Here is a 19,655-nt window from a genome sequence, read left to right on the forward strand (position 1 = left end):
TTTAGAGAAGATAGCTCTGACAGATTTCACAATTTGCATAACATATGAGTGTCCCTCTATAGAAAGACTACTTTTGGAAAGCACAGCTGAAATTTTAAAATAATCTAGTACATAGTCAATTAGACAAATGACATATACCTTGCCTCAATACGCCACGCAATGGGAGATGCCTGGCGTGAGTGAGCCAACAGGTACCGTGCAATTCCGTTAGCGCTGGGCGTCTTTTTGCCGAAAAAAAGGTCTCATTCACATAGTTATGCGAGTAAGACGCACAAGGAGACTCGTTGATTAAAATGATATGCGTCATGCCTATATTCTCTGTGCGTCTATCTCCATACGAAATGGTACATTAGCCGGCAGCGGGGGCGGAGGTGGCGCTGAGAGATGAGATCATCTCCGCGCCGCCTCTCCCTGCTGTGGTAAACAGGTCCCAGGACGCATCGACCCGGGAGCCCGTTTACAAAGCCACTGACCAGATATTCAACCCGAGTATAACACCGCTTTATTCCTGGGTTGAATTGCCGGGTCAGGCAACCCGCGATTTCGGCTATGCCCCTTTCACACCACACGCTGACCCGGCAATATGCCGGGTCATACCGGGTTATTTGTGCGATGTGAAAAGGGTATTAACAGCGAGTGATATTCTTGTTATCACTCGATATGATAAATTGGTGCTCCAGCCAATCAGCTCCTGTCATGTGGTTGAAAAAGGACAGAAGCTGATTGGCTGGAGCACCATCATCCGTTACGAGCGATATCATCACTCGTCGTTACATCTGCCCCATAATATTAACTTGTAAAAATGACTGGAAATAACTTACGGTTTTCCAGATGCAGCTCCCAAGCCCCGCATGTGTGCATGGGGGTCATACCCGACCTAGAGAAGGGCAGGAGGAGTAAGACAAAAAAATAAAAATAATATATTATATATATATATATATATATATATATATATATATATATATATATATATATATATATATATATATATATATATATACATACATACATACATACATATACATATACACACACACACACACACACACACACATATACATATATACACACACTGCTCAAAAAAATAAAGGGAACACTAAAATAACACATCCTAGATCTGAATGAATGAAATATTTTTATTAAATACTTTGTTCTTTACATAATTGAATGTGCCGACTACCAAATCACACACAAATTATCAATGGAAATCAAATTTATTAACCCATGGAGGTCTGGATTTGGAGTCACCCTCAAAATTTAAGTGGAAAAACACACTACAGGCTGATCCAACTTTGATGTAATGTCCTTAAAACAAGTCAAAATGAGGCTCAGTAGTGTCTGTGGCCTCCACGTGCCTGTATGACCTCCCTACAACCCACACAAGTGGCTCAGGTAGTACAGCTCATCCAGGATGGCACATCAATGCGAGCTGTGGCAAGAAGGTTTGCTGTGTCTGTCAGCGTAGTGTCCAGAGCATGGAGGCGCTACCAGGAGACAGGCCAGTACATCAGGAGACGTGGAGGAGGCCGTAGGAGGGCAACAACCCAGCAGCAGGACCGCTACCTCTGCCTTTGTGCAAGGAGGAACAGGAGGAGCACTGCCAGAGCCCTGCAAAATGACCTCCAGCAAGCCACAAATGTGCATGTGTCTACTCAAACGATCAGGAACAGACTCCATGAGGGTGGTATGAGGGCCCGACGTCCACAGGTGGGGGTTGTGCTTACAGCCCAACACTGCAGGACGCTTGGCATTTGCCAGAGAACACCAAGATTGGCAAATTCGCCACTGGCGCTCTGTGCTCTTCACAGATGAAAGCAGGTTCTCACTGAGCACATGTGACAGACGTGAGAGTCTGGAGACGCCAAGGAGAACCTTCTGCTGCCTGCAACATCCTCCAGCATGACCGGTTTGGCAGTGGGTCAGTAATGGTGTGGGGTGGCATTTCTTTGGGGGGCCGCACAGCACTCCATGTGCTCGCCAGAGGTAGCCTGACTGCCATTAGGTACCGAGATGAGATCCTCAGACCCCTTGTGAGACCATATGCTGGTGCGGTTGGCCCTGGGTTCCTCCTAATGCAAGACAATGCTAGACCTCATGTGGCTGGAGTGTGTCAGCAGTTCCTGCAAGATGAAGGCATTGATGCTATGGACTGGCCCGCCCCGTTCCCCAGACCTGAATCCAATTGAGCACATCATGTCTCGCTCCATCCACCAACGCCACGTTTCACCACAGACTGTCCAGGAGTTGGCGGATGCTTTAGTCTAGGTCTGGGAGGAGATCCCTCAGGAGACCATCCGCCACCTCCTCAGGAGCATGCCCAGGCGTTGTAGGGAGGTCATACAGGCACGTGGAGGCCACACACAACTGAGCCTCATTTTGACTTGTTTTAAAGGACATTACATCAAAGTTGGATCAGCCTGTAGTGTGTTTTTCCACTTTAATTTTGAGGGTGACTCCAAATCCAGACCTCCATGGGTTAATAAATTTGATTTCCATTGATAATTTTTGTGTGATTTTGTTGTCAGCACATTCAACTATGTAAAGAACAAAGTATTTAATAAGAATATTTCATTCATTCAGATCTAGGATGTGTTATTTTAGTGTTCCCTTTATTTTTTTGAGCAGTGTGTGTGTATATATATATATATATATATATATAAAAAATAAAACAACAAAACCCACATATATATATGTATATATACATACATACACACACACACACACACACACACACACACACACACACAACAACAACACTACATGTACTAATTAAAAAGAAACAATTCAACAAGGCTGGAAGAATGGCATACAATACTTACTAAAGAGGATCTTCCATAGGTTCCAGCAGCAGCTGCTCCATTAATCTGTGGAGACATAAGGTGAAGACCAGCATAGGCGCCAGCTCCCTCAGCATTCACAGAAGGGTGAGCAATACTAAATGCCGCAGGATAGCCTCCCTGTGCACTCAAGGGTGCCCGTAGACCCAGAGCTGTGGACAACAGGAAAAGTTACGATATCAAATTGACATTGCACAATAAGCAAAGCACAGAAAACAGTGACCACACTCCTTCCATCAACTCATAATTACCTAGAGGGTCGATGGCAGATTTATTTGAAAGAGGTCGGAACTGAGATACACTAGACCCACTGGGACCAGGAGTGCTCATATCACTTTGAGAGTTTGGAGTGCTGGATTTTAAGCCAGGTGTCCCAGCCTTTTCCACCTGCTACAAGGGAAATAGGGTTATATACAAAATATGAACAAGAAAATAAAGACATACATGGGGGAGGAGGGGGGCGGGGGTATTATTGAATAGAACTGTACTGTATTGCTGCATTGAGCTATGGTGTCTATGTCCTTACTACAGGACAGGCCAACATGTGCCACCACCTCATATAATCTGGGTCAGAATGCTATTACCGTGGGAAGGTCCTTGCTCCTTGAGGGGGACACACTGCTAGATGAGGTCATGGAGTTTGGACTAGCAGGAGGAGGATCCTTCCTCTGTAGGTTGGTTTTATCCACACCATTTTCCCGAGAGGAGTAGGAATGGACACTATGAGGTGATGCAGGATCCTGGGAAGACACATTACACTCACTATTGCTTTTTTATTTGTGTGTGTGAACCTCCACGATCTTCATTAGATGAAAAATAAAACATTCACTTTTTTTCCCCCATTATGACAGTCAGTTTGTTTCATCAAATCACTTACCTCATCCACCACAAGATTGTCCTCACTTCTGTCAGCATCACTGCCCTACAAAAGAAAGCAGACTTATAGGAAGGTCAAATTTACTATGGAATCAATGAAATACAAAAAACGTAAAGATGGAAAGTGGGCAGAAAATTCAATGTTTGGAAAGCGGTGTGTAGTTAGCCGAGCAGCAAACTGATCATTCAATGAGTACACAATGCACTCACATAGTCTGTTCCAAAGTCTTTCTCCTCTGTTTTACGCTTTTTGTTGATGTTTAGATAATCTGACAAGGTCCGCACACGCTCCCCATTTGGAAGAGTAACACAGCTCTATTAAGGAGTGGAAAATAGGAAAATAGATTCAGATACCATAAACATGGAGGAAACACAAACCATTTTGGCCCTCCCCTACAGAACCATGACTTTATGGAACTATACTATGAAATGTCTCGCCATCTAATGGAAAGAATAAGTGAAGACAAAGGGGTCTATTCATAAAGCAGTGAAAAGTGTGGAGAAGTGAGCTAGTGGAGAAGATGCCCATGGCAGCCAATCAGCTGCTCTGTATAATTTTATAGTATGCAAATACTAAATAATAAGAATTTACTCACCGGTAATTCTATTTCTCGTAGTCCGTAGTGGATGCTGGGGACTCCGTCAGGACCATGGGGAATAGCGGCTCCGCAGGAGACAGGGCACAAAATTTGTTTGACCACTAGGTGGTGTGTACTGGCTCCTCCCCCTATGACCCTCCTCCAAGCCTCAGTTAGGATACTGTGCCCGGACGAGCGTACACAATAAGGAAGGATTTTGAATCCCGGGTAAGACTCATACCAGCCACACCAATCACACCGTACAACTTGTGATCTGAACCCAGTTAACAGTATGATAACGTAGGAGCCTCTGAAAAGATGGCTCACAACAATAAACAACCCGATTTTTTTTTTTTTTTTTGTAACAATAACTATGTACAAGTATTGCAGACAATCCGCACTTGGGATGGGCGCCCAGCATCCACTACGGACTACGAGAAGTAGAATTACCGGTGAGTAAATTCTTATTTTCTCTGACGTCCTAGTGGATGCTGGGGACTCCGTCAGGACCATGGGGATTATACCAAAGCTCCCAAACGGGCGGGAGAGTGCGGATGACTCTGCAGCACCGAATGAGAGAACTCCAGGTCCTCCTTAGCCAGGGTATCAAATTTGTAGAATTTTACAAACGTGTTCTCCCCTGACCACGTAGCTGCTCGGCAGAGTTGTAATGCCGAGACCCCTCGGGCAGCCGCCCAAGATGAGCCCACCTTCCTTGTGGAGTGGGCATTGACAGATTTAGGCTGTGGCAGGCCTGCCACAGAATGTGCCAGTTGAATTGTGCTACAAATCCAACGAGCAATCGTCTGCTTAGAAGCAGGAGCACCCAGCTTGTTGGGTGCATACAGTATAAACAGAGAGTCAGATTTTCTGACTCCAGCCGTCCTTGAAATATATATTTTCAATGCTCTGACAACGTCCAGCAACTTGGAATCCTCCAAATCGCTAGTAGCCGCAGGCACCACAATAGGCTGGTTCAGGTGAAACGCTGATACCACCTTAGGCAGAAAATGAGGACGCGTCCTCAATTCTGCCCTGTCCGAATGGAAAATCAGATATGGGCTTTTATACGATAAAGCCGCCAATTCCGACACTCTCCTGGCTGAAGCCAGGGCCAGTAGCATGGTTACTTTCCATGTAAGATATTTCAAATCTACCGATTTGAGTGGCTCAAACCAATGGGATTTGAGAAAATCCAAAACTACATTGAGATCCCACGGTGCCACAACCGGGGGCTGTATATGTAGTACTCCTTTTACAAAAGTCTGGACTTCAGGAACTGAAGCCAATTCTTTCTGGAAGAAAATCGACAGGGCCGAAATTTGAACCTTAATGGACCCTAATTTGAGGCCCATAGATAATCCTGTTTGCAGGAAATGTAGGAATCGACCCAGTTGAAATTCCTCTGTCGGGGCCTTCCTGGCCTCACACCATGCAACATATTATCTCCAAATGCGGTGATAATGTTGTGCAGTCACCTCCTTCCTGGCTTTGACCAGGGTAGGGATGACCTCTTCCGGAATGCCTTTTTCCCTTAGGATCCGGCGTTCAACCGCCATGCCGTCAAACGCAGCCACGGTAAGTCTTGGAATAGACACGGTCCCTGCTGAAGCAGATCCCTTCTTAGAGGTAGAGGCCACGGATCTTCCGTGAGCATCTCCTGAAGTTCCGGGTACCAAGTCCTTCTTGGCCAGTCCGGAGCCACTAGTATCGTTCTTACTCCCCTTTGCCGTATAATTCTCAGTACCTTGGGTATGAGAGGCAGAGGAGGAAACACATACACTGACTGGTACACCCATGGTGTTACCAGAGCGTCCACAGCTATTGCCTGAGGGTCTCTTGACCTGGCGCAATACCTGTCCAGTTTTTTGTTGAGGCGGGACGCCATCATGTCCACCATTGGTCTTTCCCAATGGACTACAATCATGTGGAAGACTTCTGGATGAAGTCCCCACTCTCCCGGGTGAAGATCGTGTCTGCTGAGGAAGTCTGCTTCCCAGTTGTCCAGTCCCGGGATGAACACTGCTGACAGTGCTATCACATGATTTTCCGCCCAGCGAAGAATCCTAGCAGCCTCTGCCATTGCCCTCCTGCTTCTTGTGCCGCCCTGTCTGTTTACGTGGGCGACTGCCGTGATGTTGTCCGACTGGATCAACACCGGCTGACCCTGAAGCAGAGGGTTTGCCAGGCTTAGAGCATTGTAGATTGCTCTTAGTTCCAGTATATTTATGTGAAGAGACGTTTCCAGGCTTGACCACACGCCCTGGAAGTTTCTTCCTTGTGTGACCGCTCCCCAGCCTCTCAGGCTGGCATCCGTGGTCACTAGGACCCAGTTCTGTATGCCGAATCTGCGGCCCTCTAACAGATGAGCACTCTGCAACCACCATAGCAGAGAGACCCTTTTTTCCAGGACTCTTGTGCATTGATGCACAGACACTGTCCCTGGTTTTAGGAGGTTCCTGACGAGTTCGGATAACTCCCTGGCTTTCTCCTCCGGAAGAAATACCTTTTTCTGAACAGTGTCCAGAATCATCCCTAGGAACAGCAGACGTGTCGTCGGGATCAGTTGGGATTTTGGAAAATTCAGAATCCACCCGTGCTGTTGGAGCACTACTTGAGTTAGTGCTACTCCGACCTCCAGCTGTTCTCTGGATCTTGCCCTTATCAGGAGATCGTCCAAGTAAGGGATAATTAATACGCCTTCTCTTCGAAGAAGGATCATCATTTCGGCCATTACCTTGGTAAAGACCCTGGGTGCCGTGGACAATCCAAACGGCAGCGTCTGAAACTGAAAATGACAGTTTTGTACCACGAACCTGAGGTACCCTTGGTGTGAAGGGCAAATTGGGACATGAAGGTAAGCATCCTTGATGTCCAAGGACACCATAAAATCCCCTTCTTCCAGATTCGCTATCACTGCTCTGAGTGACTCCATCTTGAACTTGAATTTTTGTATGTACAGGTTCAGAGATTTCAGATTTAGAATAGGTCTTACCGAGCCGTCCGGCTTCGGTACCACAAATAGCGTGGAGTAATACCCCTTTCCCTGTTGTAGAAGGGGTACCTTGATTATCACCTGCTGAGAATACAGCTTGTGAATGGCTTCCAATACCGTCGCCCTGTCTGAGGGAGACGTTGGCAAAGCAGATTTTAGGAACCGGCGAGGGGGAGACTTCTCGAATTCCAACCTGTAACCCTGAGATACTACCTGCAGGATCCAGGGGTCCACCTGCGAGTGAGCCCACTGTGCGCTGAAATTCTTGAGGCGACCCCCCACCGCCCCTGAGTCCGCTTGTAAGGTCCCAGCGTCATGCTGAGGCCTTTGCAGAAGCCGGGGAGGACGTCTGCTCCTGGGAAGGGGCTGCTTGCTGCAGTCTCTTACCCTTTCCTTTGCCTCGGGGCAAATATGAATGTCCTTTTGCTCGTTTGTTCTTATAGGAACGAAAGGACTGCGGCTGAAAAGACTGCGTCTTTTTCTGCTGGGAGGGGACTTGAGGTAAAAAGGTGGACTTCCCGGCTGTTGCCGTGGCTACCAAATCCGATAGACCGACCCCAAATAATTCCTCCCCTTTATACGGCAATACTTCCATATGCCGTTTGGAATCCGCATCGCCTGACCACTGTCGTGTCCATAGACTTCTTCTGGCAGATATGGACATCGCACTTACTCTTGATGCCAGAGTGCAGATATCCCTCTGTGCATCTCGCATATAAAGGAATGCATCCTTTAATTGCTCTATAGTCAATAAAATACTGTCCCTATCCAGGGTATCAATATTTTCAGTCAGGGAATCCGACCAAGCCACCCCAGCACTGCACATCCAGGCTGAGGCGATTGCTGGTCGCAGTATAACACCAGTATGTGTGTATATACTTTTTTGAGTATTTTCCAGCCTCCTATCAGCTGGATCCTTGAGGGCGGCCGTATCAGGAGACGGTAACGCCACTTGTTTGGATAAACGTGTGAGCGCCTTGTCCACCTTAGGGGGTGTTTCCCAGCGCGCCCTAACCTCTGGCGGGAAAGGGTATAACGCCAATAACTTCTTTGAAATTAGCAGTTTTTTATCAGGGGTAACCCACGCTTCATCACACACGTCATTCAATTCCTCTGATTCAGGAAAAACTACAGGTAGTTTTTTCAGACCCCACATAATACCCCTTTTTGTGGTACTTGCAGTATCAGAGATATGCAAAGCCTCCTTCATTGCCGTGATCATATAACGTGTGGCCCTACTGGAAAATACGTTTGTTTCTTCACCGTCGACACTAGATTCGGTGTCCGTGTCTGGGTCTGTGTCGACCGACTGAGGCAAAGGGCGTTTTACAGCCCCTGACGGTGTTTGAGACGCCTGTACAGGTACTAACTGGTTTGCCGGTCGTCTCATGTCGTCAACCGACTTTTGCAGCGTGCTGACATTATCACGTAATTCAATAAACAAAGCCATGCATTCCGGTGTCGACTCCCTAGGGGGTGACATCACCATTACCGGCAATTGCTCCGCCTCCACACTAACATCGTCCTCATACATGTCGACACACACGTACCGACACACAGGGAATGCTCTGATAGAAGACAGGACCCCACTAGCCCTTTGGGGAGACAGAGGGAGAGTTTGCCAGCACACACCAAAGCGCTATAATTATATAGGAACAACCTTATATAAGTGTTGTTTCCTTATAGCTGCTTAAATATATATAATATCGCCAAAAAATGCCCCCCCTCTCTGTTTTTTACCCTGTTTCTGTAGTGCAGTGCAGGGGAGAGCCTGGGAGCCTTCCTAGCAGCGGAGCTGTGTAGGAAAATGGCGCTGTGTGCTGAGGAGATAGGCCCCGCCCCCTATTCCGGCGGGCTCTTCTCCCGGTTTTTCTGAGACCTGGCAGGGGTGAAATACATCCATATAGCCCATGGACTATATGTGATGTATTCTTTTTAGCCAGAAAGGTATTAACATTGCTGCCCAGGGCGCCCCCCCCAGCGCCCTGCACCCTCAGTGACCGCCGGTGTGAAGTGTGCCTGAGCGCAATGGCGCACAGCTGCAGTGCTGTGCGCTACCTCATGAAGACTGAAAAGCCTTCAGCCGCCGGTTTCTGGACCTCTTCTTACTTCGGCATCTGCAAGGGGGTCGGCGGCGCGGCTCCGGTGACCCATCCAGGCTGTACCTGTGATCGTCCCTCTGGAGCTAGTGTCCAGTAGCCTAAGAAGCAAATCCATCCTGCACGCAGGTGAGTTCACTTCTTCTCCCCTAGGTCCCTCGTTGCAGTGAGCCTGTTGCCAGCAGGACTCACTGAAAATAATAAAACTATCAAAACTTTTACTCTAAGCAGCTCTTTATGAGAGCCACCTAGATTGCACCCTGCTCGGACGGGCACAAAAACCTAACTGAGGCTTGGAGGAGGGTCATAGGGGGAGGAGCCAGTACACACCACCTAGTGGTCAAACTTTTAAATTTTGTGCCCTGTCTCCTGCGGAGCCGCTATTCCCCATGGTCCTGACGGAGTCCCCAGCATCCACTAGGACGTCAGAGAAATACTAAATATAAATATTCCGTCAATGCTGATTGGTTGCCATGGACAACTTCTCCACTGTCTCACTTCCCCACACTTTTCACTGCTTCATGAATAGAAACTAAAGTTAGTGAGTTTAAAATCGTAAAATGTGGCAAAATCTGAGTAAATATATTGCATTGCAAGCAAACTGGACAAAAACCTGGCAGTGCCTTTTAGATAAAGAGAAAAAAAAAGTGCTGTTGTCATAATTGTTCAGAAGTGGAATTTCTTTCTGTTATAAAAACAAAACCTATACATCTTGATGACAGCCTTAAAACCTGGGGGGCAAATGAAGACCCAATAAAGACATTGCCACCCACCACAATGCACCCACACAGTTATACTCACAGGCCCTGGGTCTCTGTCTGTCTCCATGGAAACACATGAGCAGTAAGAAAGGGAAAGATCTGATTAATTTTAGTCATGATTATTAATTTATTATCCCTCATTATTACGGATAATCTCACCCTTCCTCACAAATGTACAGAATTTCTCCAGCAGAGAGATGTCCCACTCAGCTAAAAGCAGCATATACATCATTACAACTCTCCTCACCTCAATAACGCAAATACAAAAATGGTCTTTTCCCCAATGCAATGCACCTAGTCATTCTCCTAGACACTTTTACAGCACATATATTCTGAACTGCAACTCCAAGGAAGGTACAATGTGTTTCCTCTTAGGTTTATCTATTTTATAGGGCGATTTCATGCATCTGGTATGTGCTCATTAATGAACCTCCGCAACTGCAATGTCAGCTGCTGAAGCTAGATTAGTCTAAAGCAGTGATGGGGAACCTTTGGCACTCCAGATGTTGTTGAGCTACACATCCCAGCATGCCGTGCTACAGTTTTAGCATGGCCAAATTACAAAACTGTAGCAGGGCATGCTGGGATGTTTAGTTCAACAACAGCTGGAGCGCTTACCCATCACTGGTCTAAATCATTTGGCCAAGAACCCCATCACACAACGGCACGGGCAGAACCTTGGAAGGGACATCTATTGCTCCTATACGTCCCATCAGAAATGTCCCATTAGACAGCTTTGTAAAATATTCAGAATGGATTCAAAACTCATGAATATAAAACAGGAACATAGGGGGACATGTACTAAGCAGTGATAAAAGTGGAGAAGTGAGCCAGTGGAGAAGCAGCCCATGGCAACCAATCAGCTGCTCTGTATACTTTCATAGTATGCAAATTCTAAATGTTATGTCAATGCCGATTGGTTGCCATAGGCAACTTCTCCACTTTTATCACTGCTTAGTACATGTCCCCCAAAGATTGTAATCGGAGTCTGGCCCCACCCCCAGCCCTTAGAATATAGTATATACTCTTAGCGTGTTCATATTATTCAGTAAACTGCTCCACCTCCCCACCCCCTTGCTTTTCACTTATGAAAATCTCTCAATAGATAAAATGGAATAAAAAAAAAAAAAAATCCAAAACCCAGGAACATAGACAAAGTACGTACCAGTGAATAATACCAAACAAAGGACACACTATAAACAGAAAAGGGCGTCTCATATAAAAACGTATGTTTGTACATGTCAAGGGGGGAACGGGGGGTAGTGCCCCCCACATACAGTATGTTAACTGATAAACAGCCCAGTTATAAGGTCATTCAAATACATAAATCAGCAGTAGTGCCACCCAACGTGACTGCAGGGCAATGAGGGGATACCAGGTAGTGTGCACAAAGACTGGGGTTTCAGCCGATTTGAAGGATACGGCTCAGGATCATGTAAATAACCCTTATCCAGAAAACATCAAGATCAAACATTCTGGATGAAGGCTTGCATACTCACACATTACAACTGCTGATATGTCAGTCAAATGTCAGTTCATAAGGAGGAAAACAAAACAAAAAAAAAAGATATATATATATATACATATATGTTTTTACATCAACTCAAATGCAAAATTACAACTACCTTAACATGGCTGTCTTCAACAGAAAAGGCCAAATCTAACAGCCAGCCATAGTTCTAAATAACATGAAGCAGCTATGGTAAAGCAATTCATCTAAACATACCTCTGTGCTCTGAGTCCGTAAGCCCCTCTTTCGCCATCAGTTGTGATTGTAGACCAAGGACACCAGACAGGGCCAGAAGACTGGAGGCACTGGTGGCAGCAGCCAAGCTTTGGGGCTGCAAACTAGATGGGTGAGGTGTGAGGGGAATAGGAGGTGCATGATGAGAGAGGTGCTGAGCTTGCAGCTGGTGCTGTGGTTCCGGATCAGCAGTTGTGTGCAGAACAGAAAGAGTAACATCACCACATAAAGGGGTGCCCGCAGGTAGAGGACACGGTGAAATGGGGGGAAAAAAACAAAATAAAAAAAGCAGGTTAATTTTACCATTTTAGAATTCAAAATATGTTGTACCGTAAGGCTGTAGTCAAACACATTGTCTTATTTTTATTGTTCAATAAGTAATCCGTTACACATCTGAGACAGCCAAGAGAAGATGTACCCAAAACCAGCAAGGCTGCAAACACTGATACCTAGAGCTGTCTACCTCTTAGCCACTGTGTGAATATACATTTTACTCATGTCAGACACTGACTTATCACTAGCAAAAGACACATTTGGATATGCTAAAAGGATTACAATGTGCAAATTGTAATTTACTAAGAACGCTTGCAGATCTCCTAGTAGATCTGACTATTCTAGTGGTGAATCACTCAGAATATATTGGAGCTGACTTCCACGCCATCTGAAAACACAAGCTAAAACGGGAATTAGAGCATATTTGGCATTGTCAAATGGAAGCCATATGGAATACATTTTATAGCACTTTAACAAACCTTAGCCATCAAAAAGCAAGGGGAATGTAAGAGGGAGCTAAATACATACAGTATATATAGAAATAAGTTCTACCTGTACATTCTGCCAGCAGACGACCACTAGCAACTTAAATGCTGGTATTACAGGATCCAAGAGTTTTTTAGATTTGCCAATATGCTGGACAGCCAGAGGTAATCAATCTGGCCACCCATTCAGAAGACAGGACTGGCTCAGGTTTGTAAGAGTGAGTACAAACAAACAATACATATAGCAGCGCTTTTGTTGATGAAATGTCACATCTGCATATTTAGGTAATCAATAATAGAAAATTTATTCGCATAAAATTAGGCTTCCAAATATTGTGTGAAGCAACAATTTAACAGTTAAAAACGACCACACCAATTGGGTGTCTGTAACCGGCACAGTTAAAAATCTGTTCCCTTTATAGCACCTCCCTGTACGCCATTTTGCAGAAAGTCTCAGTTTGGATAGTTCTTATTTCAAAGAGGTAATACCTGAGTCACTGGAGGATTAAATATCCTGGAGTAATTATAGCCAGAGTCCTCACCAGAGCTGTGACCCTAGATGGTAAAGTCCAATGTACCGATAGATGACTCCATAAGGTAGGCGTCCGATTGAAGGAGGATGGTCCGGAAAGTGCAGAGTGCGGTTCTCAATGCGGTCTGTACACCGCATTGTACAGACCGCATTGGGAACCGCACTCAGCACTTTCTGGACCAACCTCCTTCAATCGGTGAGGACTCTGGCTATAATTACTCCAGGATATTTAATCCTCCTAAACCGAGACTCTCATATTCATAATATATAAATAAATATATATATATATATATATATATATATATATATATATATATATATATATATATATATATATATATACATACATACATACATACATACATACATACATACACATACATACACACATACATACATATATATATGTGAATCGGCACTCTCTCCTATCACAGTTCACTGCCCTGGTGCCATCCGGAAAAATCCTATATACAACAAGCCCAGCAGCGGCGGCACTCACGGGTCTACTCACAGTCAATAAAGTGAGTGATGAAATAAATGCACTTTATTTGACTGTGAGTAGACCCGTGAGTGCCGCCGCTGCTGGGCTTGGTGTGTGTGTGTGTGTGTGTGTGTGTGTGTGTGTGTGTGTGTGTGTGTGTGTGTATGTATGTATATATATATGTATATATATATATATATATATATATATACATACATACATACATACATACATACACACACACACACACACACATACATACACACACACATACATATATACATATATATACATACACACACACACACACACACACACACATCTCCACACACACATGTATATATACATACATACATACACACTTCACGGTATACTACATATACACACTTTACATCTTTTGTAAGAGATAGTTACTTCATTTATATAAGCAAAGCATCAATCAGCAGATATACATGTCTATTTCCCTATAGATTGTAAGCTTGCGAGCAGGGCTTTCCTATCTCTATGACTGTTATTACCCAGTTTTGTTACATCATTGTTATTTCCAATTGTAAAGCGCAACGGAATTTGCTGCGCTATATAAGAAACTGTTAATAAATAAATAACCCAAAAGGCCAATATTCCCATTCTCCTGCTGTAAGAAACACTAGGATGACTACCCAGTAATCTACAGTCAACAAGAGAACATTAAAAGGGTAACGTTACTATTCGTTACTGTAGTGAAATTGTTAAACACTATCTTCCAAACCCCTCAACAATCTTACTTGAATTATGGGGGACAGTCTGCTACACTGTTGGGCTGCTCGATTAAATCAGTTTCCGGCTCTCATCAAGCCAGCTGAAGTCCTATGCCCCATTACCAAATAATATTGCACTAGGACTAGGCAGTGTAATAAGATCAGAAAGTGAGGCCTATTGGGGAAATCTAATAGCCTGCAAGATGCAGGCATGGGTGGAATTCGGCATTTTTTTTTTTTTTAAGCTGCAAAAATGTAAACCAAGCTGGTTTAAAAGAAAACATCTTGCACGTTATTCCCCTATATATGTGCATCAAGGCCCATCTTGTGATATTCTGTGGAGACTGTCCCATAAAAAGGAACCCCATAACTTTGGCAAGTGGCCTTTTTCTCATCCCCCACCCATTTCCATGACGATGGAATTTGCCTTAAAATACTTATTTATTGAAACAAAAGCAGAAATAAAAAACACTGACACAGGATTTAGATCTGTTATTGAATAATCTACTTTATGCAGATTGATGCAAGAGTAAACAACCCATATACAATATAGCGCAAGTCCTGGTCCAATCAACCCCTTCCCAAGCAAATTCTTTGTTTCACAAGTAGCGTGCTAAAAAACTATCACAACAATGCCTCACGTTGCCATTTCCTGTTCACACATAAAACTAGAAAGTAGTAACAGGGAGGGAGCGGGAAGTGTACACACCACAGTCAGCTGAGGGGGGATGAAACGTACCCCGATGGCTGCATTCAGCTCAGCCATGGTCACCTGTTTAGCGCGTTCAACTGCCTGGACCACCTGCTGCTGGTGCTGGATCAGTAGGGAGGAAAGCAAGAAAATTAGGCTTGAAAGTTAAGGGTTTGGGGAAATTTGGACAATATAGCAAATGGAGGAAATGGGGTAATACATGGGGGGAGGGGGATGGGGAATCAAGAATTAGGCTGAAATGTAGGAATATCAAAACAGCAATGACTCAAAGATAAAAGGATTCTGGAGCTGTTTAATAACAGTTACCTCTTGCGATAAAAACGGGACCAGTTGTGCACAGATTACGTTCAGACGCTTGGCAATTTCAGTCTGGAATGAAAATAATATTCAAATACACATACCTGACAGCCTGAGCCAAATAGGTCATTGTAATTAAGATACAGAAAAGTTTTGCAGTGGGACATATATTATAAAATAAACTACTATAGACTGTAAGCTTGCGAGCAGGCCCTTCCTACCTCTATGACTGTCATTACCCAGTTTTGTCTCATCATTGATTCCAATTGTAAAGCGCAACGGAATTTGCTGCACTATATAAGAAATAGTTAATAAATACTTGATAAAAAGCTGCCTGGTGAAGGAATGACAGCGTATGACTGCTGTAACAAAGCTAAATATGGATGTAGTGGGATGATTTCTTGGCCTGGAGATATGGAACTTTATGCTAGGGATTGTGTAATTTCACTTATTTGATAATAAGAATTTACTCACCGGTAATTCTATTTCTCGTAGTCCGTAGTGGATGCTGGGGACTCCGTAAGGACCATGGAGAATAGACGGCTCCGCAGGAGACTGGGCACATCTAAAGAAAGATTTAGGTCTATCTGGTGTGCACTGGCTCCTCCCCCTATGACCCTCCTCCAAGCCTCAGTTAGGACACTGTGCCCGGAAGAGCTGACACAATAAGGAAGGATTTTGAATCCCGGGTAAGACTCATACCAGCCACACCAATCACACCGTATAACTCGTGATAGGAACCCCGGTTAACAGTATGATAACAACGGAGCCTCTGAACAGATGGCTCGCAATAACAACCCGATTTGTGTAACAAAAACTATTTACAAGTATTGCAGACAATCCGCACTTGGGATGGGCGCCCAGCATCCACTACGGACTACGAGAAATAGAATTACCGGTGAGTAAATTCTTATTTTCTCTGACGTCCTAGTGGATGCTGGGGACTCCGTAAGGACCATGGGGATTATACCAAAGCTCCCAAACGGGCGGGAGAGTGCGGATGACTCTGCAACACCGAATGAGAGAACTCCAGGTCCTCCTCAGCCAGGGTATCAAATTTGTAGAATTTTGCAAACGTGTTTGCCCCTGACCAAGTAGCAGCTCGGCAAAGTTGTAAAGCCGAGACCCCTCGGGCAGCCGCCCAAGATGAGCCCACCTTCCTTGTGGAATGGGCTTTTACAGATTTAGGCTGCGGTAGTCCCACCGCAGAATGCGCCAGCTGAATAGTGCTACAAATCCAGCGCGCGATAGTCTGCTTAGAAGCAGGAGCACCCAGTTTGTTGGGTGCATACAGGATAACCAGCGAGTCAGTTTTCCTGACTCCAGCCGTCCTGGATACATAAATTTTCAGGGCCCTGACTACGTCCAGTAACTTGGAATCCTCCAAGTTCCTAGTAGCCGCAGGCACCACAATAGGCTGGTTCAAGTGAAACGCTGATACCACCTTCGGGAGAAACTGAGGACGAGTCCTCAACTCTGCCCTATCCATATGGAAAATCAGATAAGGGCTTTTATAGGACAAAGCCGCCAATTCTGACACATGCCTGGCCGAAGCCAGAGCCAACAACATGACCACTTTCCACGTGAGATATTTCAAATCCCCAGTCTTAAGTGGTTCAAACCAATGTGATTTCAGGAACTCCAAAACCACATTGAGATCCCAAGGTGCCACTGGGGGCACAAAAGGAGGCTGAATACGCAGAACTCCTTTGACAAAAGTCTGAACGTCAGGCAGTGAAGCCAGTTCTTTCTGGAAGAAAATCGACAGGGCCGAAATCTGGACCTTAATGGACCCCAATTTGAGGCCCAACGTCACCCCTGCTTGCAGGAAATGCAGGAATCGACCCAGTTGAAATTCCTCCGTTGGGGCCTTCCTGGCCTCACACCAAGCAACATATTTCCGCCAAATGCGGTGATAATGTTTTGCGGTGACATCCTTCCTGGCTTTGATCAGGGTAGGGATGACTTCCTCCGAAATGCCCTTTTCCTTCAGGATCCGGTTCTCAGTACCTTGGGAATGAGAGGCAGAGGAGGAAACACATAAACCGACTGGTACACCCACGGTGTTACTAGAGCGTCCACAGCGATCGCCTGAGGGTCCCTTGACCTGGCGCAATATCTTTTTAGCTTTTTGTTGAGGCGGGACGCCATCATGTCCACCTGTGGTCTTTCCCACCGGTTTACCAGCATTTGGAAGACTTCTGGATGAAGTCCCCATTCTCCCGGGTGGAGGTCGTGCCTGCTGAGGAAGTCTGCTTCCCAGTTGTCCACTCCCGGAATGAACACTGCTGTCAGTGCTAACACATGATTTTCCGCCCATCGGAGAATCCTTGTGGCTTCTGCCATTGCCCTCCTGCTTCTTGTGCCGCCCTGTCTGTTTACATGGTCGACCGCCGTAATGTTGTCTGATTGGATCAGTACCGGCTGGTTCTGAAGCAGGGGCCTTGCTTGGCTTAGGGCATTGTAAATGGCCCTTAGCTCTAGAATATTTATGTGAAGCGAAATCTCCTGATTTGACCACAGTCCTTGGAAATTTCTTCCCTGTGTGACTGCGCCCCAGCCCCGAAGGCTGGCATCCGTGGTCACCAGGACCCAGTCCTGTATTCCGAATCTGCGGCCCTCTAGTAGATGAGCCCTCTGCAGCGACACCCTGGTCCTTGCCGACAGGGTTATCCGCTGTTGCATCTGGAGATCGGACCCGGACCATTTGTCCAACAGGTCCCACTGGAAAGTCCTTGCGTGGAACCTTCCGAATGGAATTGCTTCGTACGAAGCTACCATTTTTCCCAGGACTCGTGTGCATTGATGTACCGACACCTGTCCCGGTTTTAGGAGGTCTCTGACTAGAGATGACAACTCCTCGGCTTTTTCCACTGGAAGAAACACTTTTTTCTGGTCTGTGTCCAGAATCATTCCCAGGAACAGAAGACGTGTCGTCGGGACCAGCTGTGACTTTGGAATATTGAGAATCCAGCCGTGCTGTTGTAGCACTTCCCGAGAAAGTGCTACCCCCACTACCAACTGTTCCTTGGACCTCGCCTTTATCAGGAGATCGTCCAAGTACGGGATAATTAAAACTCCCTTCTTGCGAAGGAGTATCATGGTAAAGACCCTCGGTGCCGTGGATAACCCAAACGGCAGCGTCTGGAACTGATAGTGACAGTCCTGTACCACAAATCTGAGGTACTCCTGGTGAGGAGGGTAAATGGGGACATGCAGGTACGCATCCTTGATGTCCAGGGAGACCATGTAATCCCCCTCGTCCAGGTTCGCAATAACCGCCCTGAGCGATTCCATCTTGAACTTGAACCTTTTGATATAAGTGTTCAAGGATTTTAAATTTAAGATGGGTCTCACCGAACCGTCCGGTTTCGGTACCACAAACATTGTGGAATAGTAACCCTTCCCTTGCTGAAGGAGGGGTACCTTGACAATCACTTGCTGTGAATACAGTTTTTGGATAGCCACCAACACTGCCTCCCTGGCAGAGGGAGTTGCTGGTAAGGCAGATTTTAGAAAACGGCGGGGGGGGGGGACGTCTCGAATTCCAGCCTGTACCCCTGAGATACTACTTGAAGGGCCCAGGGATCCACCTGTGAGAGCGCCCACTGTGTGCTGAAATTTCTGAGACGGGCCCCCACCGTACCCGGATCCGCCTATGAAGCCCCAGCGTCATGCTGTGGACTTACCGGACGCGGGGGAGGACTTTTGCTCTTGGGAACTGGCTGTATGCTGCAGCTTTTTCCCTCTACCTTTGCCTCTCGGCAGAAAGGATGCGCCTCGAGCCCTCTTGTGTTTATGGGGCCGAAAGGACTGTACTTGATAATACGGTGCCTTCTTTTGCTGTGGGGTAGCCTGTGGCAAAAATGTTGATTTCCCAGCCGTAGCTGTGGAAACGTTGTCTGAAAGACCATCCCCAAACAGTTCCACCCCCTTATAAGGCAAAACTTCCATGTGCCTTTTTGAATCGGCATCACCTGACCACTGCCGAGTCCATAACCCCCTTCTGGCGACAATGGACATTGCGCTTATTTTTGATGCCAGCCGGCAAATATCCCTCTGTGCATCACGCATGTATAAGACAGCGTCCTTTATATGCTCTACTGTCAGCAAAATAGTGTCCCTATCCAGGGTATCAATATTATCCGACAGGGAATCTGACCACGCAGCAGCAGCACTGCACATCCATGCTGATGCAATCGCTGGTCGCAATATAATGCCCGTGTGTGTATATATAGCTTTTAGGGT

The 19,655-nt window shown here is 45.8% G+C and overlaps 1 protein-coding gene across 6 annotated transcripts in view; it reads right to left on the reverse strand.

Annotated features, from left to right (window-relative positions):
• LOC134903308 (transducin-like enhancer protein 1) overlaps positions 1-19,655 on the reverse strand; it is a 242,102-nt gene that overhangs the window by 96,247 nt on the left and 126,200 nt on the right. For 3 of the 6 annotated variants that reach the window (XM_063914456.1, XM_063914458.1, XM_063914457.1), the window contains exons 6-15: positions 15,417-15,479; positions 15,108-15,212; positions 11,873-12,062; positions 10,187-10,203; positions 3,924-4,028; positions 3,715-3,759; positions 3,422-3,577; positions 3,089-3,227; positions 2,820-2,989; positions 822-877 (exon numbers count right to left, since the gene is read on the reverse strand). In XM_063914456.1, coding sequence (XP_063770526.1) covers positions 822-877; positions 2,820-2,989; positions 3,089-3,227; positions 3,422-3,577; positions 3,715-3,759; positions 3,924-4,028; positions 10,187-10,203; positions 11,873-12,062; positions 15,108-15,212; positions 15,417-15,479 — 1,046 coding nt within the window. The remainder of the gene's footprint in view (positions 1-821; positions 878-2,819; positions 2,990-3,088; positions 3,228-3,421; positions 3,578-3,714; positions 3,760-3,923; positions 4,029-10,186; positions 10,204-11,872; positions 12,063-15,107; positions 15,213-15,416; positions 15,480-19,655) is intronic. The other 3 variants (XM_063914461.1, XM_063914460.1, XM_063914459.1) reach the window with 3 other exon arrangements.

This window comes from Pseudophryne corroboree, chromosome 1 (assembly GCF_028390025.1).
Source record: "Pseudophryne corroboree isolate aPseCor3 chromosome 1, aPseCor3.hap2, whole genome shotgun sequence".
Classification (NCBI taxonomy): Eukaryota; Metazoa; Chordata; class Amphibia; order Anura; family Myobatrachidae; genus Pseudophryne; species Pseudophryne corroboree.